Raw genomic sequence first — 20,858 nt, forward strand, 5'->3', positions numbered from 1 at the left:
TTCAGTGCATTTATTGACACTTTCATTTGTACCAAAGCAGGTTGGTTATATTCCTAACTGGACAGATTTATATCCCTGAAGCTTAATTGACTTGGTGTTGTACTGTGGTGATTATGTGTTTCCTTAATTTATTCGAGCAAAAATTCATGCTGCGTATGTGCATAGAAATGCAGACACAAGGTTAACAAAATTAAGAACAGTGGCGCCAATTAAATCATTAATGACACAATGTTGTTTCTATAATATCTACAGACTGCATTAAAATGATGCAAGATTTTAAGCTTGTAAAATTATGTATTTGGGTGTATTTTAAAATGTTCTACAAATGCCCTGATATCTTCAGAGCGATGCTCAGTAAGAACAGCTAATGAAATGCCTCTAAAGTCATTAGATGTTACTTCATCATGCAGGTGAACCATTCAAAAAAGGAAAGTTATTTACTGGCCAAATCAATCACATGATCTGATTTCTAAACTAAACTAAAGACAGAAAGGTCCTGAATCAAGAACACAGTGAATATGGTTGCAGTACAGGCCTGACAGAGGATCACCAAGAAGATATGCAGCATCTGGGGATGATCATAGTAAAACACTTCAGGCAATCATTGCATGAAAAGAATATGTGACAAAGTACTAATAATGACTACTTTATGGTAAATAATGTTCATCTTTCCAAATACTTGTGATACCCTAAACTTGGTTGTCAATGTACAGAACATGCTGTAATTTCTAAATGGTAAATTTGTTCTCTGACTAGTTTAGTTTTATGGAGAAACAGCTTCCTCTCTCTGTCCCACTGATACCACACCTGTGGTACTGAAGCTGACCAACAACAGTCATGGACACCAATACAGTTGATCACAACCACCATTCTTATACCCGTTTTTTAAACAAACATGGAAACAATTTACCCACATTTATTACATCTAAACAAGTTGAATCAAACCTCCTTTCTCCAGTGATCTCTTCTATCTCCTCTTTTCTCTCCTGCAGCAACATTGTTATTATCTACTAAAAAATGAATTAGCACTTATAAGGTCATTCACTCTATATAGTATCATATTTATTTCAAATCTATATATTTTTTCTTGCATATACACCAAAAGCTCCCTCTTCTCTGTTCACCCTGATGATCTGTGGAACACTGACTAATGACAAGCACAGCATTGGTTATCTTGCCACTGGCTTTATACCTTCCTCTCTCAGCTTCAAATGGACGGATGCTAAAGGGACTGCCCTGACTGAATTTGACTAGCATCCGGCAGTCCAGACAGGGGGAGCCTACACAGGTGTCAGTCAGCTCTTGGCCAGGTCTTGGCCATTGTGGAGAGGTTGGAGTCATGTCTTGATTAGAAATATAATGGACTGGAATGGTTTTGACATGGTGTTGTTGGTAGGAATGTTTAGAAAACTGCATCTTTGATTCTGGATGCTCAGCAGCATTCTGAGAAATGTTTTATTGGTCAGCACTGTAACATGAATGCCTATGTCTGATCTATCTGAAAATTATCAATGTGTCTTCATAAGAATCTAACCTGGCTATAGACAACTATGAGTGATTCATACATGTATATATACACAATAACACTCAAACGTATTGTGTAGCTTAGAAATTTCCTTATTTTTGACAGAAAAGCAAAAAACATCTTAACATGTATCAAAAATTCAGTGTATACATTGTTAATGTTGTAAATGACTGTTGTGGTTGAAAATAGTCTGAAAACCAGAATAGAAAGAGTAGTGGGAGGCCCCTGTGCACATCAGAGCAATTACATCAGAGTGCCTAATTTGAGAAACTGATGCCTCACTGGTCCTCAACTAATACTCTTTCTATCCTGGTTAGAACCAGTTTGTGCTGTTCTGTGAAGGGAGTACAGTAGTATACATCGTTGTATGAGATCTTCAGTTTCTTGGCAATTTCTCACATGAATTAGCTTTCAAAAATAGACTGACGAATTTCAGAATGTCTCTGGCCATTTTAAACCTGTAATCAAACCCACACATGCTAATGCTGAAGATACTGATCTAGACTAAGGAAATAAACTTTTTTTTACTTCTTTAATCATTCCAACAGTTTCAGCTGTGCAAACAATCACAAACGCTTTTCTAATGATCAATTAGCCATTTAAAATGCTATACTTGGATTAGCAAACACAACATGCCATTGGAACACAGGAGTGATGGTTGGTAGTAAGGGGCCTCCTTAAGCCTACAATTGTGCTCAGTGTTCCATTACCTTGTTACGCAGGTCTTTTGACAGTTCTTTTCTGCTCCCCATTGCAATTTAAAAAGCCACAGGTGTGGGAAATGAACCTTTAATTGCCATTTACACCTGTGTGTCACCTTGTGTGTCTGTAACAAGGCAAAAACATTCAAGGGCATGTATACTTTTGATCAGGGCCATTTGGGTTGCCATTTGTGTTATCATTTAAAAAGGAGCCAAACAACTATGTGATGATAAATGGCTTCATATGATCACAATCCTTCAATAAAGTTTTTTTCATGATCATTAATATTTTCAAAATTAATGCCAACATTTCACAATGTTTCAGCAATGATATTATTATCGTCATGAACACATCCAAGTCAATGGCAGTTGAAGTTGAACTTCTTCACATATTGATGTGTCAGTGCCTTACAGTTTCATGCATTGAAATTAACGTGTATATTTTCACATGAGTGGAATTTATGTATGTTTAATTTCATGTATTGCTGTTGGGAAAGTCCACAGACTTTGCACACCTGGATTTGACCAAATTTGACCCTTCTCTGTTATTTCAAGTTTAATTTTATGGATCCACGGAAACAAGCATCTTGACAAAAAGAGTACAAGTACAGACACCAACACAGAGTGGTGTCATGACAGATGTTCTGATTATGCATTTCATGTTTCAGGCTTATATTCTCTTCCAACAGTACAGATGACAGAATTAACATTTGCAGAATGTACATACAAGGAATAGTAGCCATTATGAGGTAGTCTAAAAATGCAAGGTTACACAAATAGTTCCAGAAAACACAAAATCATAGAATGTCGGTTGCCCAAACAGCCCAGTCAAAGGCTGAGATATATCAATCTGGACTGCTACTATATGGGGACTTTAGTTAACTATGCTCTTCCCAATAAGGAATAGAGCTCTGTTCACCTGTAGGATGTAAGTAATAATAACACCCTGCTCTTCAAGAGCTTCCTCCTAGAGAACAGTTTCTTATGGTGGTTTTATATCACAGGAAGAGGCCTGTTTCTCTTACTGCTTAAAGGAGTCAATGCCCTGCTCAGCCGACATTCCATTCATCACTTCCCCTGACCTCAAGACACTGGCCTTATAAGTTGGAGACAGAGATATAGACAAGTCTTTCAGCATATGTGTAATTGATCAAGCATACAGAGTACAAAACCATACTAATAAAATAGTGAATAAATAAGGATGATAATACATTCATTTTACTGCAGTCTCCATCTATTTTCATTTGGTGGGACAACATAGGATTTCAGGGTTGAACAATTGTCTTAACTTGTCCAGCATAACAAAATTGAAGTACATATTTTGTTGCTTTGAAACATTATTGATATAAACCTTTCCATATACAGTGTACAAGTACAGGATTGTAAAGCTTTTTCATACAAAAATTGCTGAAAAGACTACTTTGAAACATTCATCACAATATGATGATGTATTACAAGAGACTTGGGATTTGCCTTTGTCATAATTGATGTTTTATTACATATGTGAGATTGTATAGCTTTGTAATTTTAGTGTTGGAAAAGAGCATTCATATGTAGGTAATATATGTTGTATAAAAATACCCCAAATCTCAAAATGCCTAAAAGCAGTAAACACACAAGTACAATGATATTTAATTATGGTATCAGGGGGGAGTGGTGGAATTGCCCAACCCACCAACAATAATACTGTCCCCCCCAATATCAAACTCAGTCCTACACATTTGCATACATGTTAACAGTCATTAATTAGATTGTGATACAATTTAAATACAGTATCTTACAAAAGTGAGTACACCCCTCCCATTTTTGCAAATATTTGATTATATCTTTTCATGTGACAACACTGAAGAAATGACACTTTGCTACAATGGAAAGTAGTGAGTGTACAGCTTGTATAACAGTGTAAATTTGCTGTCCCCTCAAAATAACTCAGCACACAGCCCTTAATGTCTAAACCACTGGCAACAAAAGTGAGTACACCCCAAAGTGAAAATGTCACACAAGCCAATGAAAATATCTGTTCTTTAACAATCCTTTGTTCATAGTCCACATAAGAAAAAGATTACTTCAATAAACCCATTTTATGAATGTTCTTGATGTATAGGTTCTTCTGTAGAATAATAATGATGCAGTAGTCTCTTTCTAGTCATGTGAAGGAAATGTATATTTTTATGACAAAGAGAAAAGTATCCATTTTGTGAAAATAGCCTACATTGTTTGGCCAGTGTGGCTATGCTAGAGAGTGTTCTAAAAGTATTTAGCTATATTTTTTGATAAACCAAATGCCTTTCTAGTTTGAAGACTATTTGATCTCTAAGCGCTGTAACAAGGGGTGTAACAAGGCATGTTTTTGTGTTGTTTGTGCTTGTGTCATATTGTGTATAGAAGTTGTTGGTCAGATTATATGAATCATGATGTGAATATACATAATTTGGTTAATGATAGTGCATGCCAATTAGTTGATACTTTGTATTGTTGCATTTCTACTCACACGCCTGTTCCACTTTTACATTTTACATTGATTACATTGAATTTGTGCCAATATTGACAACCTGGGTAAAGATTTGTTATATACATGTATATATTACCAGAATAACTCTTAATCAAAATTCGTCCTATAGAATTTTTTCATACACACAACATATAGAGTAAAATATCTGGCAGCAAAGTGGAAGTAAATTGAAAGCTTGATTGTAAAAAAACAATTGTATGAAAAAACACATCAAGAATCAAACAAGTCATGATAATATTCTATAGCTTAAAGAAAGTATATAACTTTATTTTTACAGAAATTGACAACCTCTGACCCCAATAATGTAACATATTAAATTATAATTTGATTATTTTTTTCTACTTCTACCTTTTTAGTCAACTTTCAATGCTATACGTTTTACTGTATTCTTGTGGGATGTTTGTACATTAAAATAATACCCAAATTGAAGTACCACAGAGGACATATGTACAATACATACCTAAAGTAAATGGTGCACATCACTAGGGCTGTTGCAATTCTTACATAATTGTCTGATCGCGATTATTTGATACAGATCGCAATTATTTCTATGACCACAATCTTCCTGCACAAAACTTTTAGGCCAATCTTAAAAACATGTCAACAAATACCATGCAAATGACTGTGTGTCCGTTTCCATCAGTTAGGATGTCTAGTGCATGGGAGCAGAAGAGCGTTTGACCTTACTGGTAGAAAGTCTGAGATTAAACAAATTATAGCCAAGCTAGTTAGCATAAGCCTAAAAATGACAAGAAATAAACAAATTGTGGTGGCTATGGCGAAGAGGCGCTTCGTTGTCCCATTGCCGCTATAAAAAATGGGCAGGATATTAAGGTGGCTTCCCGGGCTTTTAAGGTGCCACAACCATGGGAAAACCCCAGGCCACAGCCATTTGTGTGGGTTAACGGTTTTCACAGGCTCTTGAATCTGACCTGTTGTGTCACATTCAAAACATTGAAAGAGCTATTTTTGGACTAACATCATGGGATGTCCGAAAACATGCCTTTGACCTGGCTGATAGAATGGGAATCCAAAACCCATTTAAAAAGGCGGTTGGCAGGCAAAGACTAGTTGTATGCTTTTATGAAGCGCCATCAAGATCTGGCCATTCCCAGGCTACTAGTTTACCTCAAGCTGTGGGCTTCAATAAGCTGAAAGTCGATATCTACCAGGAGCTCCTCCAGAGCTTAAATAATGTTGGCCCCACCAGGGTGTGGAATATGGATGAGACAGGCATCCAGAATATTCAAAAGCAATTACCAGTGGTGGCTACCAAAGGGGCTAAACAGGTCGCGAGGATGATCAGTGCTGAGCGGGGCTTCACTGTCACTGCTGTATGTTTCATGAGTGCTGCAGGGCAGTACCCAGCTAACAAAATTACGTTCCAGGACGTGACCTCAAAGTTATTTTAGTCTCCACGAAGTCACGGCTACGTACTTGTGAAACGTCATCTGTACGTACCTGTGGTGTCAGCTGACGAAAGTTACGTCCCAAGTCTGTCCAGGACATTGAAATGTGGGGGCCTCTGAAAGGCCTAATGACGTTATTTAGTAACGTTATAAAAGTTGCCTGAACGTGCACATGATTAAGTTCACCATTGGTACTGTAAGTAACGTAATTAGGATGACTTAAAATGATGTTGCCAATTACGTTCCTCGACGTGACCTCAACGTCCCAGCTAATAAAATTACAATCCAGGACGTGACCACAATGTTATTTTAGTCTACACAAAGTCTCGGTTACGTACCTGTGGTGTCAGCTTACGAAAGTTACGTCCCAAATCTATTCAGGACGTAGAAATGCGGGGGCCTCTGAAAGGCCTAATTACGTTATTTAGTAACGTTATAAAAGTTGCCTGAACGTGGACATGATTACGTCCCCTATTGGTACTGTAAGTAACGTTATGAGGATTACTTAAAATGATGTTGCCAATTACGTCCCCGAACGTGACCTCAACGGTTTTGTAATCTCCACAAAGTCATGGTTACGTACATGTGAAACGTTGTCGGTATGTACCTGTAGTGTCAGCTGACGAAAGTTACGTCCCAAGTCTATTCAGGACGCAGAAATGTGGGGGCCTCTGAAAGGCCTAATGACGTTATTTAGTAACGTTATAATAGTTGCCTGAACATACACACGATTACGTCCCCAATTGGTACTGTAAGTAACGTTATGAAGATGACGTTTTCATGAAGTACAAGAAACATAACTGAGACATTTGTAACATTCCTTTAAGGTTTTACGAAGGTACTGAATGTCACAGCCTGTTCAGGATTAGAAAAGTTACTGGTACTTCTGGTGCAAAACAACACAAGTGATCCTCTCAATGGAAAATCAATTAAACTGACCGATTTGGTTAATAAAAAAAGATATATCCACATATATACAACACATCAAAACTGTATAAAGGCTCTGTCTTCAGAACATTATTATTACCTGAAGATTGGTTTTTAAGTTAATGAAACAAAGCATCAAACATCTCAAACTCAGTCTTTATATTACAAGCCACATCTGTCTTTATATGTATCTTTACATTTTTAAATATACTTTAACTGTAGACCTAAAACAAATCTTAGAAATAAGCAGAGAAAAATGCTAAATGCTTAACATACTAAAAGGTAGTACTGCGATGATGGAAATTCTATTCCTAATCTTTTTCTCTTTTGTTGTCACAATCATCAGAGTATACAAAATACTTTGAACCAATCATGTTATAACAAATGTCTAGAAATGGTATGAGAAAGGATGTAAAACTATAGTTACTGATTTGGAGTCCTCTCCATGTATGGTTTGTATACAATGTATTGGAACCTCCCCTGACCTCAGTGAATAAAGACTTGAATCATTGAACTTGTTGGTACTGCTTGAACAATTTATTTAAACAATACCTAAAGTATCCTACCACACTAAAGTTGGTACTGCTAAAAAAAAGTCTAATTTATTCATGTGCTGGTTCTTCATCTGTGCCCTCCTCCACAACATCTTGCTCCATCTGCTCCTGGAAACCAGAAAAAACACAAACATTTAGGGGGGATGTTGAGTTGTACACCGGCTTGGTTATTGCGTATTGCAGTTTTCTACGCTGATTCTGAATGTCTTCTGTAACTACAGAGCATGCGGCAGTACATAATATGAAAGACCTGTTCCCCAACAATAAACGCTTCTTCATTTAGTGTCTTGGTGATAGCCTCCAGCAAGTGAATCACATGCATTTGTGTCAAGCTACTGTAAGCATGAGAAATGCAATAATATAGGTTTCTGACCACTGCTTTAGAACATACCTTTTGGTACAAGCACACAATGAGCCATTAAAAAAGAATTATTGTAATTTTCAGTCATACCTTTCTCTTACTCTTCAGCTGAGCAGGTGCATGCTTGGGGGTGCCTGCAATCTTTTCATCTACCTCTAGGTAGGTGGCCTCTGGGTTGGCTTTCAGGGCAGCACATATATTGTTCAAAATGGTAATCTTATTTAAAAAGCCATGAATTGGGCGACGTCGCCCGGTATGGCGCAGCCGGGGCCCCACCCCGGAGCCAGGCCCGGGGTTGGGGCTCGAATGCGAGCGCCTGGTGGCCGGGCCTTCCCCCATGGGGCCCGGCCGGGCTCAGCCCGAACGGGTAAAGTGGGGCCGCCCTCCCGTGGGCTCACCACCCACAGGAGGGACCATAAGGGGCCGGTGCAAAGAGGAACGGGCGGCAGTCGAAGGCAGGGGCCTAGACAACCCGATCTCTGGACACGGAAACTGGCTCTAGGGACGTGGAATGTCACCTCGCTGGCGGGGAAGGAGCCTGAGTTAGTGCGTGAGGTTGAGAGGTTCCGATTAGAGGTAGTCGGGATCACCTCTACGCACGGCTTGGGCTCTGGAACCACACTCCTTGAGAGAGGATGGACTCTTCACCACTCTGGAGTTGCCCATGGTGAGAGGCGGCGGGCTGGTGTGGGTTTGCTCATAGCTCCCCAGCTCTGCCGCCATGTGTTGGAGTTTACCCCGGTGAACGAGAGGGTCGTTTCCCTGCGCCTACGGGTCGGGGATAGGTCTCTCACTGTTGTTTGTGCCTACGGGCCGAACGGCAGTGCAGAGTACCCGACCTTCTTGGAGTCTCTGGGAGGGGTGCTGGAAAGTGCTCCGACTGGGGACTCTATTGTTCTACTGGGGGACTTCAACGCCCACGTGGGCAACGACAGTGACACCTGGAGGGGCGTGATTGGGAGGAACGGCCCCCCTGATCTGAACCCGAGTGGTGTTCAGTTATTGGACTTCTGTGCTAGTCACAGTTTGTCCATAACGAACACCATGTTCAAACATAAGGGTGTCCATCAGTGCACGTGGCACCAGGACACCCTAGGCCGCAGGTCGATGATCGACTTTGTTGTCGTCTCATCTGACCTGCGGCCGTATGTCTTGGACACTCGGGTGAAGAGAGGGGCGGAGCTGTCAACTGATCACCACCTGGTGGTGAGTTGGATCCGATGGCGGGGGAGGAAGCTGGACAGACTCGGCAGGCCCAAGCGTACTGTAAGGGTCTGCTGGGAACGTCTGGCCGAGTCTCCTGTCAGAGAGATCTTTAACTCCCACCTCCGGCAGAGCTTCGACTGGATCCCGAGGGAGGTTGGAGATATTGAGTCCGAGTGGACCATGTTCTCCACCGCCATTGTCGAAGCGGCCGCTCGGAGCTGTGGCCGTAAGGTCTCCGGTGCCTGTCGAGGCGGCAATCCCCGAACCCGGTGGTGAACACCGGAAGTAAGGGATGCCGTCAAGCTGAAGAAGGAGTCCTATCAGGCCTGGTTGGCTTGTGGGACTCCTGAGGCAGCTGACGGGTACCGACAGGCCAAGCGGGCTGCAGCCCGGGTGGTTGTGGAGGCAAAAACTCGGGCCTGGGAGGAGTTCGGTGAGGCCATGGAGAAGGACTATCGGCTGGCCTCGAAGAGATTCTGGCAAACCATCCGGCGCCTCAGGAGAGGGAAACAGTGCCCTACCAACGCTGTTTACAGTAGAGGTGGACAGCTGTTGACCTCAACTGAGGATGTCGTAGGGCGGTGGAAGGAGTACTTCGAGGATCTCCTCAATCCCGCTGACATGTCTTCCATTGAGGAAGCAGAGGATGAGGGCTCAGAGGTGAGCTCGTCCATCACCCGGGCTGAAGTCACAGAGGTGGTCAAGAAACTCCTCGGTGGCAAGGCACCGGGGGTGGATGAGATCCGCCCTGAGTACCTCAAGTCTCTGGATGTTGTGGAGCTGTCTTGGTTGACACGCCTGTGCAACATCGCGTGGCGGTCGGGGACAGTGCCTCTGGGATGGCAGACCGGGGTGGTGGTCCCTCTTTTTAAGAAGGGGGACCGGAGGATGTGTTCCAACTATAGGGGGATCACACTTCTCAGCCTGCCCGGGAAAGTCTATGCCAGGGTTCTGGAGAGGAGAATACGGCCGATAGTAGAACCTCGGATTCAGGAGGAACAGTGTGGTTTTCGTCCGGGCCGTGGAACACTGGACCAGCTCTATACCCTCTACGGGGTGTTGGAGGGTTCATGGGAGTTTGCCCAACCAATCCACATGTGTTTTGTGGATTTGGAGAAGGCATTCGACTGTGTCCCTCGCGGCATCTTGTGGAGGGTGCTTGGGGAATATGGGGTCCTGGGTCCTTTGCTAAGGGCTGTCAGGTCCCTATACAACCGAAGCAGGAGCTTGGTCCGCATTGCCGGCAGTAAGTCAGACTTGTTCCCAGTGCATGTTGGACTCCGGCAGGGCTGCCCTTTGTCACCGGTTCTGTTTGTAATTTTTATGGACAGAATTTCTAGGCGCAGCCAGGGGCCGGAGGGTGTCAGGTTTGGGGACCACACGATTTCGTCTCTGCTCTTTGCAGATGATGTTGTCGTGTTGGCCCCTTCTAACCAGGACCTTCAGCATACACTGGGACGGTTTGCAGCCGAGTGTGAAGCGGTGGGGATGAAAATCAGTACCTCCAAATCCGAGGCCATGGTCCTCAGTCGGAAAAGGGTGGCTTGCCCACTTCTGGTTGGTGGAGAGTGCCTGCCTCAAGTGGAGGAGGTTAAGTATCTAGGGGTCTTGTTCACGAGTGAGGGAAGGATGGAACGGGAGATTGACAGACGGATTGGTGCAGCTTCTGCAGTAATGCTTTCGATGTATCGGTCTGTCGTGGTGAAGAAAGAGCTGAGCCGCAAGGCGAAGCTCTCGATTTACCAGTCATTCTACGTTCCTACTCTCACCTATGGTCATGAGCTTTGGGTCATGACCGAAAGGACAAGATCCCGGATACAGGCGGCCGAAATGAGTTTTCTCCGCAGGGTGGCTGGGCGATCCCTTAGAGATAGGGTGAGAAGCTCGGTCACCCGGGAGGAGCTCAGAGTAGAGCCACTGCTCCTCCACATCGAGAGGGGTCAGCTGAGGTGGCTTGGGCATCTTTTTCGGATGCCTCCGGAACGCCTTCCTGGGAAGGTGTTCCGGTCCCGTCCCACCGGGAGGAGACCCCGGGGAAGACCTAGGACACGCTGGAGGGACTATGTCTCCCGGCTGGCCTGGGAACGCCTCGGTGTCCCCCCGGAAGAGCTAGAGGAAGTGTCTGGGGAGAGGGAAGTCTGGGCATCCCTGCTTAGACTGCTGCCCCCGCGACCCGGCCCCGGATAGGCGGAAGAAGATGGATGGATGAATTGGGCAACTTACATTCAATGTTACATAGTTATATGAAAATTATGGATGCAATGGTACAGTGGGCCGGTGTGTATCACGGTTTGTGGGTCATGGTTTATCTAGGTCTGAATGACATGTTAGAAGTGGAAACACTTCTAACATGTAGACAACAGTGGCAAAGCAACGCTTGCAGACTACTCAAAAATAGTTAATAGTAAAAAAAGAAAGATTATACTGCCTTGAAAATTTTATGGATTGAATTTAATCTTGGTTTGGGTGGGGGTCCCGGGAAAAGAAAAGGTTGAAAACCCCTAGACTAGGCAACTATTATGAAAAACAGACAAGGTTGAGGCTAAACATCTCTAGGTTGAGGTTCCCTCACTCTAGGAACGCCTCTATACCTTTGGCAGTGTTTCGTTGATATTCCCAAAAAACTATCCACAAAAAATGATTTCAAATTATTCAATTATACAGTACATCTGTACATATTCGCATTTACTTACGTGCGACAGCATTCTGCATCCTGCCCAGTGTATATGTACCACCCCTTTTCATATTCCCCCCGGGAAAAGGATGAATCAGCAGCTGTTGAATGGAGCACAGGGTCCATTGGAAGGGTGTCTGATTCGGGGTGGGTTGATAGCACCCTCTTTGTGGACTGGCTGAACCATTTTGCACATTGTATTGGGTGCACCCAGGAGAAGCCACACATGCTCATTCTTGATGGTCAACACTTCCACAAGACCAGGGAGTGATCCTTATCACTCTGCCACACCACTGCACACACAAGATGCAGCCCCTGGATAGGACCCTTTTTAACACTAGAACCGCCAAATGCCAATGCCAATTGGTGCTTGAGTTTGTAATTAAAATAAAACTTTTTGAAATATACACACTGCTTCCATGACTTTTCCTAAATATGCGTATATTACATTGTTCCATTGTCAGAATTATAAACCAAATGGTACCCAGTTGCTAATCACCCATCACTGAATGCCTGACGTCAATGGATGAATGCGCTATACTCCCAGAAGGATGATCAGACCTTGGTTGAATTTGAATAACTTACAAATGGCTTAATTAGGCTGTTATTGAAACATAACACAAACTATATAGGCTACTTATCACACATTACCATTTTCAATAGGAGATTCAGCTAATTGTGTAGTCTAATTCATCAAATGTAAATCTACAAATGTATTATCCTAAAAAAGTATTCACTAAACGAAATACCAAGGACATTATTTAGCAGTCACCAATTCAACAAAGGTATTACAATTTACTGTTTTTATTTTAGGAGAAAAAGAGAAACAAAATCGCACACACATCTGATCGTCTCTCTCTGAATTTTCTCTGCTTATTTTACTGAAGATTAAGATCTTACAAATATATTAGGCTACATAATTATTCACTTGTCTATTCATTAGATTCGATTAGACTAGGTTCCCAAGGTAGACATGTACATGTAACAACTGAAAAAGAATGTAAACAACATGTATGCAATTTCTTAATCTTCAGTTAAATAAGCAGAGAAAAATCAAAGAGAGACGTCATGGCTGCTGAAGTGACAGAGGAGGCTGAACACATTACTAGTATGAATAAGTAATACATTTTTTGGAACAATATAAAAAACTGCTTGAACTTTGTAGAAATAACTGTTTGTTGTACTAATAATGTGTTGTTGTTTTATCCTTTTTCTTCAATGCAAAGAATCCATTCAACCACAGCGCTCTGTCACAACCTCAACCCCCACCTTGACTTCTACCCCTGCAACAACCTCTGCTACAGTCTTAACCTCCGCCACAGTCTTAACCTCCGCCACAGTCTCAACCTCCGCCACAGCCTCAAGCACCCAGATTACCCAGCAGCCACAGGTTTACAGTGACCTTCCTCTGAATATTGGTAAGAAAAATAATCATTAATAATCCACACTCCTTTTAGTAAATATAGAGATGCATCGAGTCATTTAGAAATCAGTGTTACTGTACCAGTACTCAACTTACCCCATGGGGGGGGGGCATCTTACCCCAAAATGCCCCTTTCGTAAAAAATACATTTGATTAAATACAATTTAATCTTTCAACTGTAGCCATTCATTTGATTTTATAATATGTTACCCTAAGCCTAGATATCTTCAACAAACAAGAAATCACTGAACCTTTCTATATTGTGTCAGCAAACAGACATTGATCTTAGGGGGGGGGGGGCGTTTTACTCCAAACTACCCTCATTGTCATTGCTTTGTGGTGGCATTTTGTGAAGAGCAATCATTAACAACATTGTTTAGTGGTAGTTCCATAGCCGAACACAACTGCACCACCCTGCGGGCAATTTGATTTACATCTAAATGAAAGAGGTGAGCCCAATTATTTACAGGAAGCGAATTGACAGATTTGCACCAGAAAGGTGGTGCTGAATTGCGTAAATACCACAAATCTGAAGAACCGTCAATGGATCTATCACATGTACTTTTAGGCAAACAATATTATTTGGCTCATATTGTCTTCCCTGACTGTAAATCTCACATTTGAAAAGGGCCCACAAATTCTCAATAAAATGTATATCAGGAGAGGAAGGGGGCCAGGTCATTATTCAGGCATCTCTTGCTTGCTAGCCAAGCAGTGGAGTACTTGGATGCATGTGATGGAGCATTGTCCTGCATAAAGATCATGGCCTTCTTGAATGCTGAGGACTTTTTCCAGTAACACTGCTTGAAGAAAGCATCTTCCAGAAACTGGCAGTAGGTTTGGGAGTTGGGTTTCAGTCCATCTTCAACCTGAAAAGGTCCAACTATCCTTAATGATAGCAGCCCATACCAGTACTCCCCTCCACCTGGCTGGCGCCTGACTGAAGTGGTGTTGTGTGTCCATTAGTGATCCAGCCACGGGCCCATTCATCTGGTCCATCAAGAGTCACTCTCATTTCATCTGTCCATAAAACCTTTGAAAAATCTGTATTCAGGTAGTTCTTTGCCCAATCTATACGGTACATTTTAAATCTTATTCAGTGGTGGTCATATTTTAGCCTTCTTGAATTTGGCCATGTCTCTGAGCACTTGACACCTTCTGTCTGAGCACTTGACATTTCTGGACACTCCAGGTAGAATGCAGTTCTGGACTATGATGGCACTGAGGGATAATTGGTTCCTGGTAGCTTCACATTTAATTATTCTCAAGTCTTTTGCAGTTAATTTGCATCTTTTCTTCTCCATGCATTATTTGCACCCCAGTTGACCATTCCCAACAAAGCGTTTGAGTGTCCTGTGGTCACGCCTCAATAGTTTAGCTATTTCAAGAGTGTAGCATCTGTCTGAAAGGCATTTTACAATTTGTCACTTTTCAGTGTCAGTTAAATCTCTTTATTGGCCCATGAAGCTGTCTAATAATTATGCACACCTTGATATAAGGTGTTATTCACTGTTGCCACACCCTTCCTCATTACACAAATACATATCACCTGAAAATTATTCAATCCAATGAGGCTGTTTTCTAATGCCCCCTAATATGATAGTAATCTAGAAGTAATCAAACAGTTACATTACTGATAACAAATGTGGACAGGTTATTTGTAACTGTAACGGATTACATTTAAAAAGTAACCTACCCAACCATGTGTGTATGTGGTGGCCCAGAACAACCCCCTCCGCCTCAAAGAAATTCAGCAAAAAATAATACAGGACAATCAACTATTCCACAATATTCACCAATGCAGTTTCTCCAGAATTTAAAATGTTCTAGGGAGAAATGCAATCCGTATGAAGCAGGTATACAAAGTGCCCTTTGCGATTCAAGTTTGTTCAAATACATGCAAGCCAATTACTGCACTTTCGCTGTAAACACAACGTTTATTTGCCCTGAATATTATGTATTATGTATCTATATACTATTCCACTCTAAGTGAAAAGATTCAGGCATCTTTCTGCACAGTGCTGCATCAAAGTGGGAACTCAGACTTCAGTAATATTTTAGATTAGTATATTCTTTGCAATCAATGCCATCATGGTAAAAAACTAACATACACTATTGTACCTTGTGTTCTTTTTACTCTAGAGAATGTTGGAGTTTGATAGCAGTGCAACTCATTATGAGTACCTGTATATTGATGAAGCTGGTTTAAATTTTCAAAAAGAAAATGAGAAGAGGAAGAAATGTGATTGGCCATGGTGCCACAGTCAATGTCCCTGGACAACGAGGAGGCAACATCACTCTGTGTGCCGTGATTTCTACCACTGGTGTTGTGGCACACAATGCTGTATTGGGGCCGTACAACACAGAAAGGCTCCTACATTATTTAAACGTACTCAATTAAATCCTTTTTCCGCAGGGTGATCAGGAGCACATTTTGGAGTTGTTTGGGACAACAGGCAATTCCACCTTTCGGCACTGGTGTGAGAGTGGTTTGATTCAACTGGTGTTAGAGTGGTTTGATTCCACTGGTGTTAGAGTGGTTTGATTCCACTGGTGTTAGAGTGGTTTGATTCCACTGGTGTGAGAGTGGTTTGATTCCACTGGTGTTAGAGTGGTTTGAGCATCACCCACATTTCAAGATGATTTCTTCTACCATATTCTCCTTTCCTGAATATAATTTAGGAGTTCTTGTCAGAGTGGGTGTCGTAGTGGTGTGCAGGGAAAGGAAAAGGAGCCAAGCGCAGGAATGTAGGTTGTTGATTCTTTTATCCAACGTGAATTGCATAAATAATCCCCAAAAAGAGGGGAAAGTGTCGAAGCACAATAATTTGGAGTGCTGACCCCCAGCTGGCCCATAAAGGCAGGCAGAGAGGGAGGTGAGAGCCTAACCTGATCGCCCACAACGTAGACCGGGGCGTCGCTACAACGGCGATCAGCAGCAGACTTCTGGCGTTCCCCGGCGCGCCAAATGTGTGACCCCCAGCCGGTCCATAAAGACCCCAGTCAGAGACAATGTCCTCCAGAACCCCGTAGTGCCGGAAGACATGAGTGAATAGTGGCTCCGCGGTCTGTAGAGCCGTCGGGAGACCGGGGAGAGGGAGGAATCATCAGGCCTTTGAAAACCGGTGCACAACAACAAGGATCGTGGTATTGCAGAGTGAGTGGGGAAGATTAGTCAGAAACGGACAAGTGAGACCACGGTCGTCGTGGAACGGGCAAAGGGAGTAACCTACCCGCCTGAAGGTGTCTAGGTGCCTTACACTGAGCGCACACCGAACAGGAGGACACCCTCACATCCTTGGCCAGACCAGGCCACCAGTACTTATCGGTAAGGCAGCGCACAGTCTATGCCCGGTCTATGCCCGGATGACCTGTGGAAGGGGATGTGTGGGCCAAGTAGATGAGACAGTCACGAACACCCAGCGGCATGTACTGACGATCCACAGGACACTGAGGTGGCCCCGGGATCGCTGCGTTCATTGATACCATGATTGCTGTCCATTTATTCCTTTGTTTACTTACGTATTTATTTACGTAATACATTTTTGGGGGGGGGGGGGGGGGCAAAAACTCATTGTAACTCATAAGAACTTCATGGAAAACCTGTATTTTCATTCATTTATTTGTGTATCGACATCTGACTTTGTTACCAACTCAACAGAGAACACACTTGTAGTTTTGAGGTTAGTATTTATTTTTAATAAATGCATTACAACAATAAAATGCAGTGCTTCATTATGCAATGATTATTGACCTGTTTCACCAACATGAGAGTGTGTTTAGTTGGCTGTGTTAACTGTTTTGAGAGCAGTTACCTGAGTTTGGAGAAATGAGTCAAATCAATTGGTAAAAACTGTAATTAGGTATCTAGACGTTCTTTGACAAATGTCAAGATGCTTCTCTCACATCAACATTAACAATGACAATAAATACAGAGAACTGAAGGCTTCACTCCTAAAAAGGTACTCACACTCCTTCAGCCAAAAATCTACTTGGTGTTTAAGCTAAGTGGAAGTGAGAGTGTTCCCCTGGGATGGAGTCAAGATATTAAACAAACTGATGAAGCATTTCATTTGGAACTAAGGGTTTTTAGTTCAGGGACAGATAAACCATTATCACTGTGATTACTATTTTGACTACTGGGGGAAAGGGACTGAAGTCACTGTAACCTCTGGTGAGTAGCCCTAACTTTCAGATCCAAAAAGTTATTTCATTATTGATATATAACTATTAAATATCTGGGATATTTAATTACCTAGAAAGATTTGGTACGAAGTATTAGTCAGACCATTCATTGTGACAACTATGGTTACTTCGACTACTGGGGGAAAGGGACCCTGGTAACAGTTTCCACAGGTAAAGAAAATGTATAACATTATATATTTTGGCATTGTCAAGGTTTTTACTTAGATTTGAGAGTCTCTCCTGAAGGCTTGAAATATAATTATTTTTGGATTGTTTTTGCTGTAGTTTTTGTGCATAGCCTGTATAAGTTGTTTGCACTGTGACGCTGCTTTTGACTACTGGGGAAAAGGCACAATGGTTACCGTTTCGTCAAGTAAGAAATTGATTATGATTTCATAGAATGGGTTAGAGTGGTATTAAAAAAGTTAAATAGATGTATCAAGGTTTTTGAACATTCTGATTATTTTGCTTAATAACGGAATTAGCATATTATAACAAAGTAAATCATAATCCCGAGAAAAACAAGAGAGTCATTGGTGTGACAAAAGAAAAAGTGAAAACATATTGCTACAGGTTTTTGTGCATAGCCTGTATTGGTTGTTTGTACTGTGACAATGCTTTTGACTACTGGGGAAAAGGCACAATGGTTACCGTTTCATCAGGTAAGAAATTGATTATTTTATATAATAGGTTAGTGATATTCAAAGAATGAAATAGATGTATCAAAGTTTTTCAACATTCTCATTATTTAATAACGGAATGAGCATGTTATAACAAAGTCATTCAGAATCTGGAGAAAAAACAAGAGAGACATTGGTGTGACAAAAGAAAAATTTAAAAATACATATTATATAAGTTTTTGTGCATAGCCTGTATTAGTTGTTTGCACTGTGACGGGGCTTTTGACTACTGGGGAAAAGGCACATTGGTTACCGTTTCATCAGGTAAGTCAATTATACATTTTAGAAGTCTCCAAAATACATGTTGAAATTGTTCATATTTTTCTGCTTTAGGTTATCATGTAGCTTTTTTGGAATGGAATACTACATTCCTATAATACAGCCTATTCAATTTAAAGTGTGGCAAAGGTATGGTAAAACATCAAGTAGCCAACATGTAAAATATAAAAAGTGTGCCAAAAACAGGGAGCTGTTTCCTTTTTGCACTTTCTGGTTGAGAATGGGTTTTAGAAATAGAGTCTACTGTGTTTTCTACCACCGCTTTATTAAAGTCTATTAAATAATTGGGTGCATATGGCTGTATATAAGAAAAAAAAAGAATACACATCTGGTCACATAAAAAAATTGAATATGGTGTTTTCTACTACATGGTCCAGGGTACAATAGTAACAATTTAATCAGGTCAGAATAAAATGTTGTTTAATGACAATTAAGAAATTGTTCAGATTGGATTTACTGATATCGTAAATAGTAAATTAATCAAATTAAGTATATTTAATTAATAAATACTGGCTATAGCCTACAGTCCTACCTAACAGTTCATATTGTATTGCTGTTTTTCATAACATATTCAACTCGCTGTTACCTATGCATGTATTTTGATTTTACATTAGCTTATACTACGTAAAACATAATAGGCTTTGCCAGTCAAATTAATACTAAATGACCTGTTGATTGATATTTAGAACTGCTGATTTGAAATATGTGGTTAATATTGGTTGATTAAAACTTCCTTTGATGATGCAGACTGGTTGTCAACTTTGCTTGGAATTGGACTATTTGTAACTCATTACTTTTTCCAACAGCCACAGCAACTGCCCCGACTTTGTTCCCTTTGGCACAATGTGGTTCCGGGACCAAAGATATTCTGACTCTGGGTTGCATGGCCACTGGCTTCACGCCGCCTTCCATCACCTTTAAATGGAATGACTCCACCAAGACTGCCCTGACTGATTACATCCAATACCCCTCAGTCCTGAGCAATGGAAAATACATGGGAGTTAGTCAGCTTAGCGTGAAGAAAGCGGACTGGGATACGAAGGATTTCGTATGTGCTGTGGAACATTCAGCTGGTAACAAGGAAGTGACAATTCGGAAACCAGGTAAGACAACTGTATTTATGACATTATAAATTAACCAAAAATAATAATTAGTTATTTGCTATAAGAAATGTATGTCTTTCATTTTCATCTACATGTTGTAGGATAATAAACACATAGATTATCATTGATGTTGGTTTTGAAAATAAATATAATTTTGTAGCACTTAAAAGAAATAGAATTGATGATAAGTTGAGAAGTAGGTAGGCAGGTAGGTTGGTTTTGGTAGGTAGGTTTTGTTACATAGTTTCTTTGTAAATCAAAATTACAATTGACTCCTAAAAAGCATTACTGGTATAAACAAAGAATATTGTGCATTCAAGTGCTTAGTAACTCATTTATAAAACTTGCATGAAGCTTGAAGAATGGTTGATAAGTTGTCATTTCAACAGGAGTAATTTTATAACGTCTATGTTAAAAGTTTGCAAATGTTTGGACTGCTAAAGACCCCTTAACCAATAAGGGAGAAGGGGCCCCAAAAAGCTTGAGCCAGGCCTGACGACCACCATTCATAAAACAAGATATTTACCCAGTTCAAACAAACAAAGGTTATCTGGAAGTCTGGTTGTTTTGTTAAGTCTGGTTGTGGTTTAAGTGATATGGTTGAGATATGGATTGGAGTGGCCATGTTTATCCCGCATAATGTGTTGAGCGTTATTAGCTTTCTTCTGCCTGCATAATTTTGTCCAGTCTTAAATGCTTGATCTTTTCAATACAAATTCAGACGTGGCATAAATTACTCCATGAGCAAGTGACAAAATTCAAGGCACTTTACGGACATTGCTTTGAGAGTTGCCGTGTCCATTTCCACAGCTTCAAAACTTAGAAAATACAGACATATATTACACATATTACATACCAAAACAAGTTATAGAATTTGTTGGATTAAAAACTGGAAGGAACATTGTTCACTGAGATTTTGGGACATCCTACTTTGACACCAACTGTTCACATGGAAGCCATTTTCTGTCAGCCTCTGCCTCAGCCTGTTTTAATGTATATGTTGGCCGCACTCGACTAACTTGTTTGCTATCAGGCTGAAAGAAAACTAATATTAAGCTATTACAGTATTGAAACTTCATAACCATTCAACTATGGAAATGTTACCGAAATTAATATGGCCTTTGCAAATCTTAGAGTAGAGCTTTCGTATCGGACACCGTCACACTGGCCATATGACATTATTAAAGGCACATAATGAAATGGAGTGATTTGGGGAGATAAACAGCTAATTGATTAAAGTTGTGTCTGAGCTAAACTATGAAAGCTATGAATAACGAAAGCTAATCCCATGGAAAAAAAATTTAAGTTGAACTTGAGAA

The 20,858-nt window shown here is 41.1% G+C and overlaps 1 protein-coding gene across 2 annotated transcripts in view; it reads left to right on the forward strand.

The window, feature by feature from the left end:
• Positions 1-20,858, forward strand: part of LOC105008121 (Ig heavy chain Mem5-like) — a 167,442-nt gene that overhangs the window by 141,961 nt on the left and 4,623 nt on the right. Inside the window, exons 4-5 of one of the 2 annotated variants that reach the window (XM_034295312.1) lie at positions 18,091-18,139; positions 19,243-19,539. In XM_034295312.1, coding sequence (XP_034151203.1) covers positions 18,091-18,139; positions 19,243-19,539 — 346 coding nt within the window. Of the gene's footprint in view, positions 1-18,090; positions 18,140-18,372; positions 18,422-19,242; positions 19,540-20,858 lie in introns of both variants that reach the window. The other variant, XM_034295313.1, reaches the window with a different exon arrangement.

Source organism: Esox lucius, chromosome 11 (genome assembly GCF_011004845.1).
Source record: "Esox lucius isolate fEsoLuc1 chromosome 11, fEsoLuc1.pri, whole genome shotgun sequence".
In the NCBI taxonomy this organism is placed as follows: domain Eukaryota; kingdom Metazoa; phylum Chordata; class Actinopteri; order Esociformes; family Esocidae; genus Esox; species Esox lucius.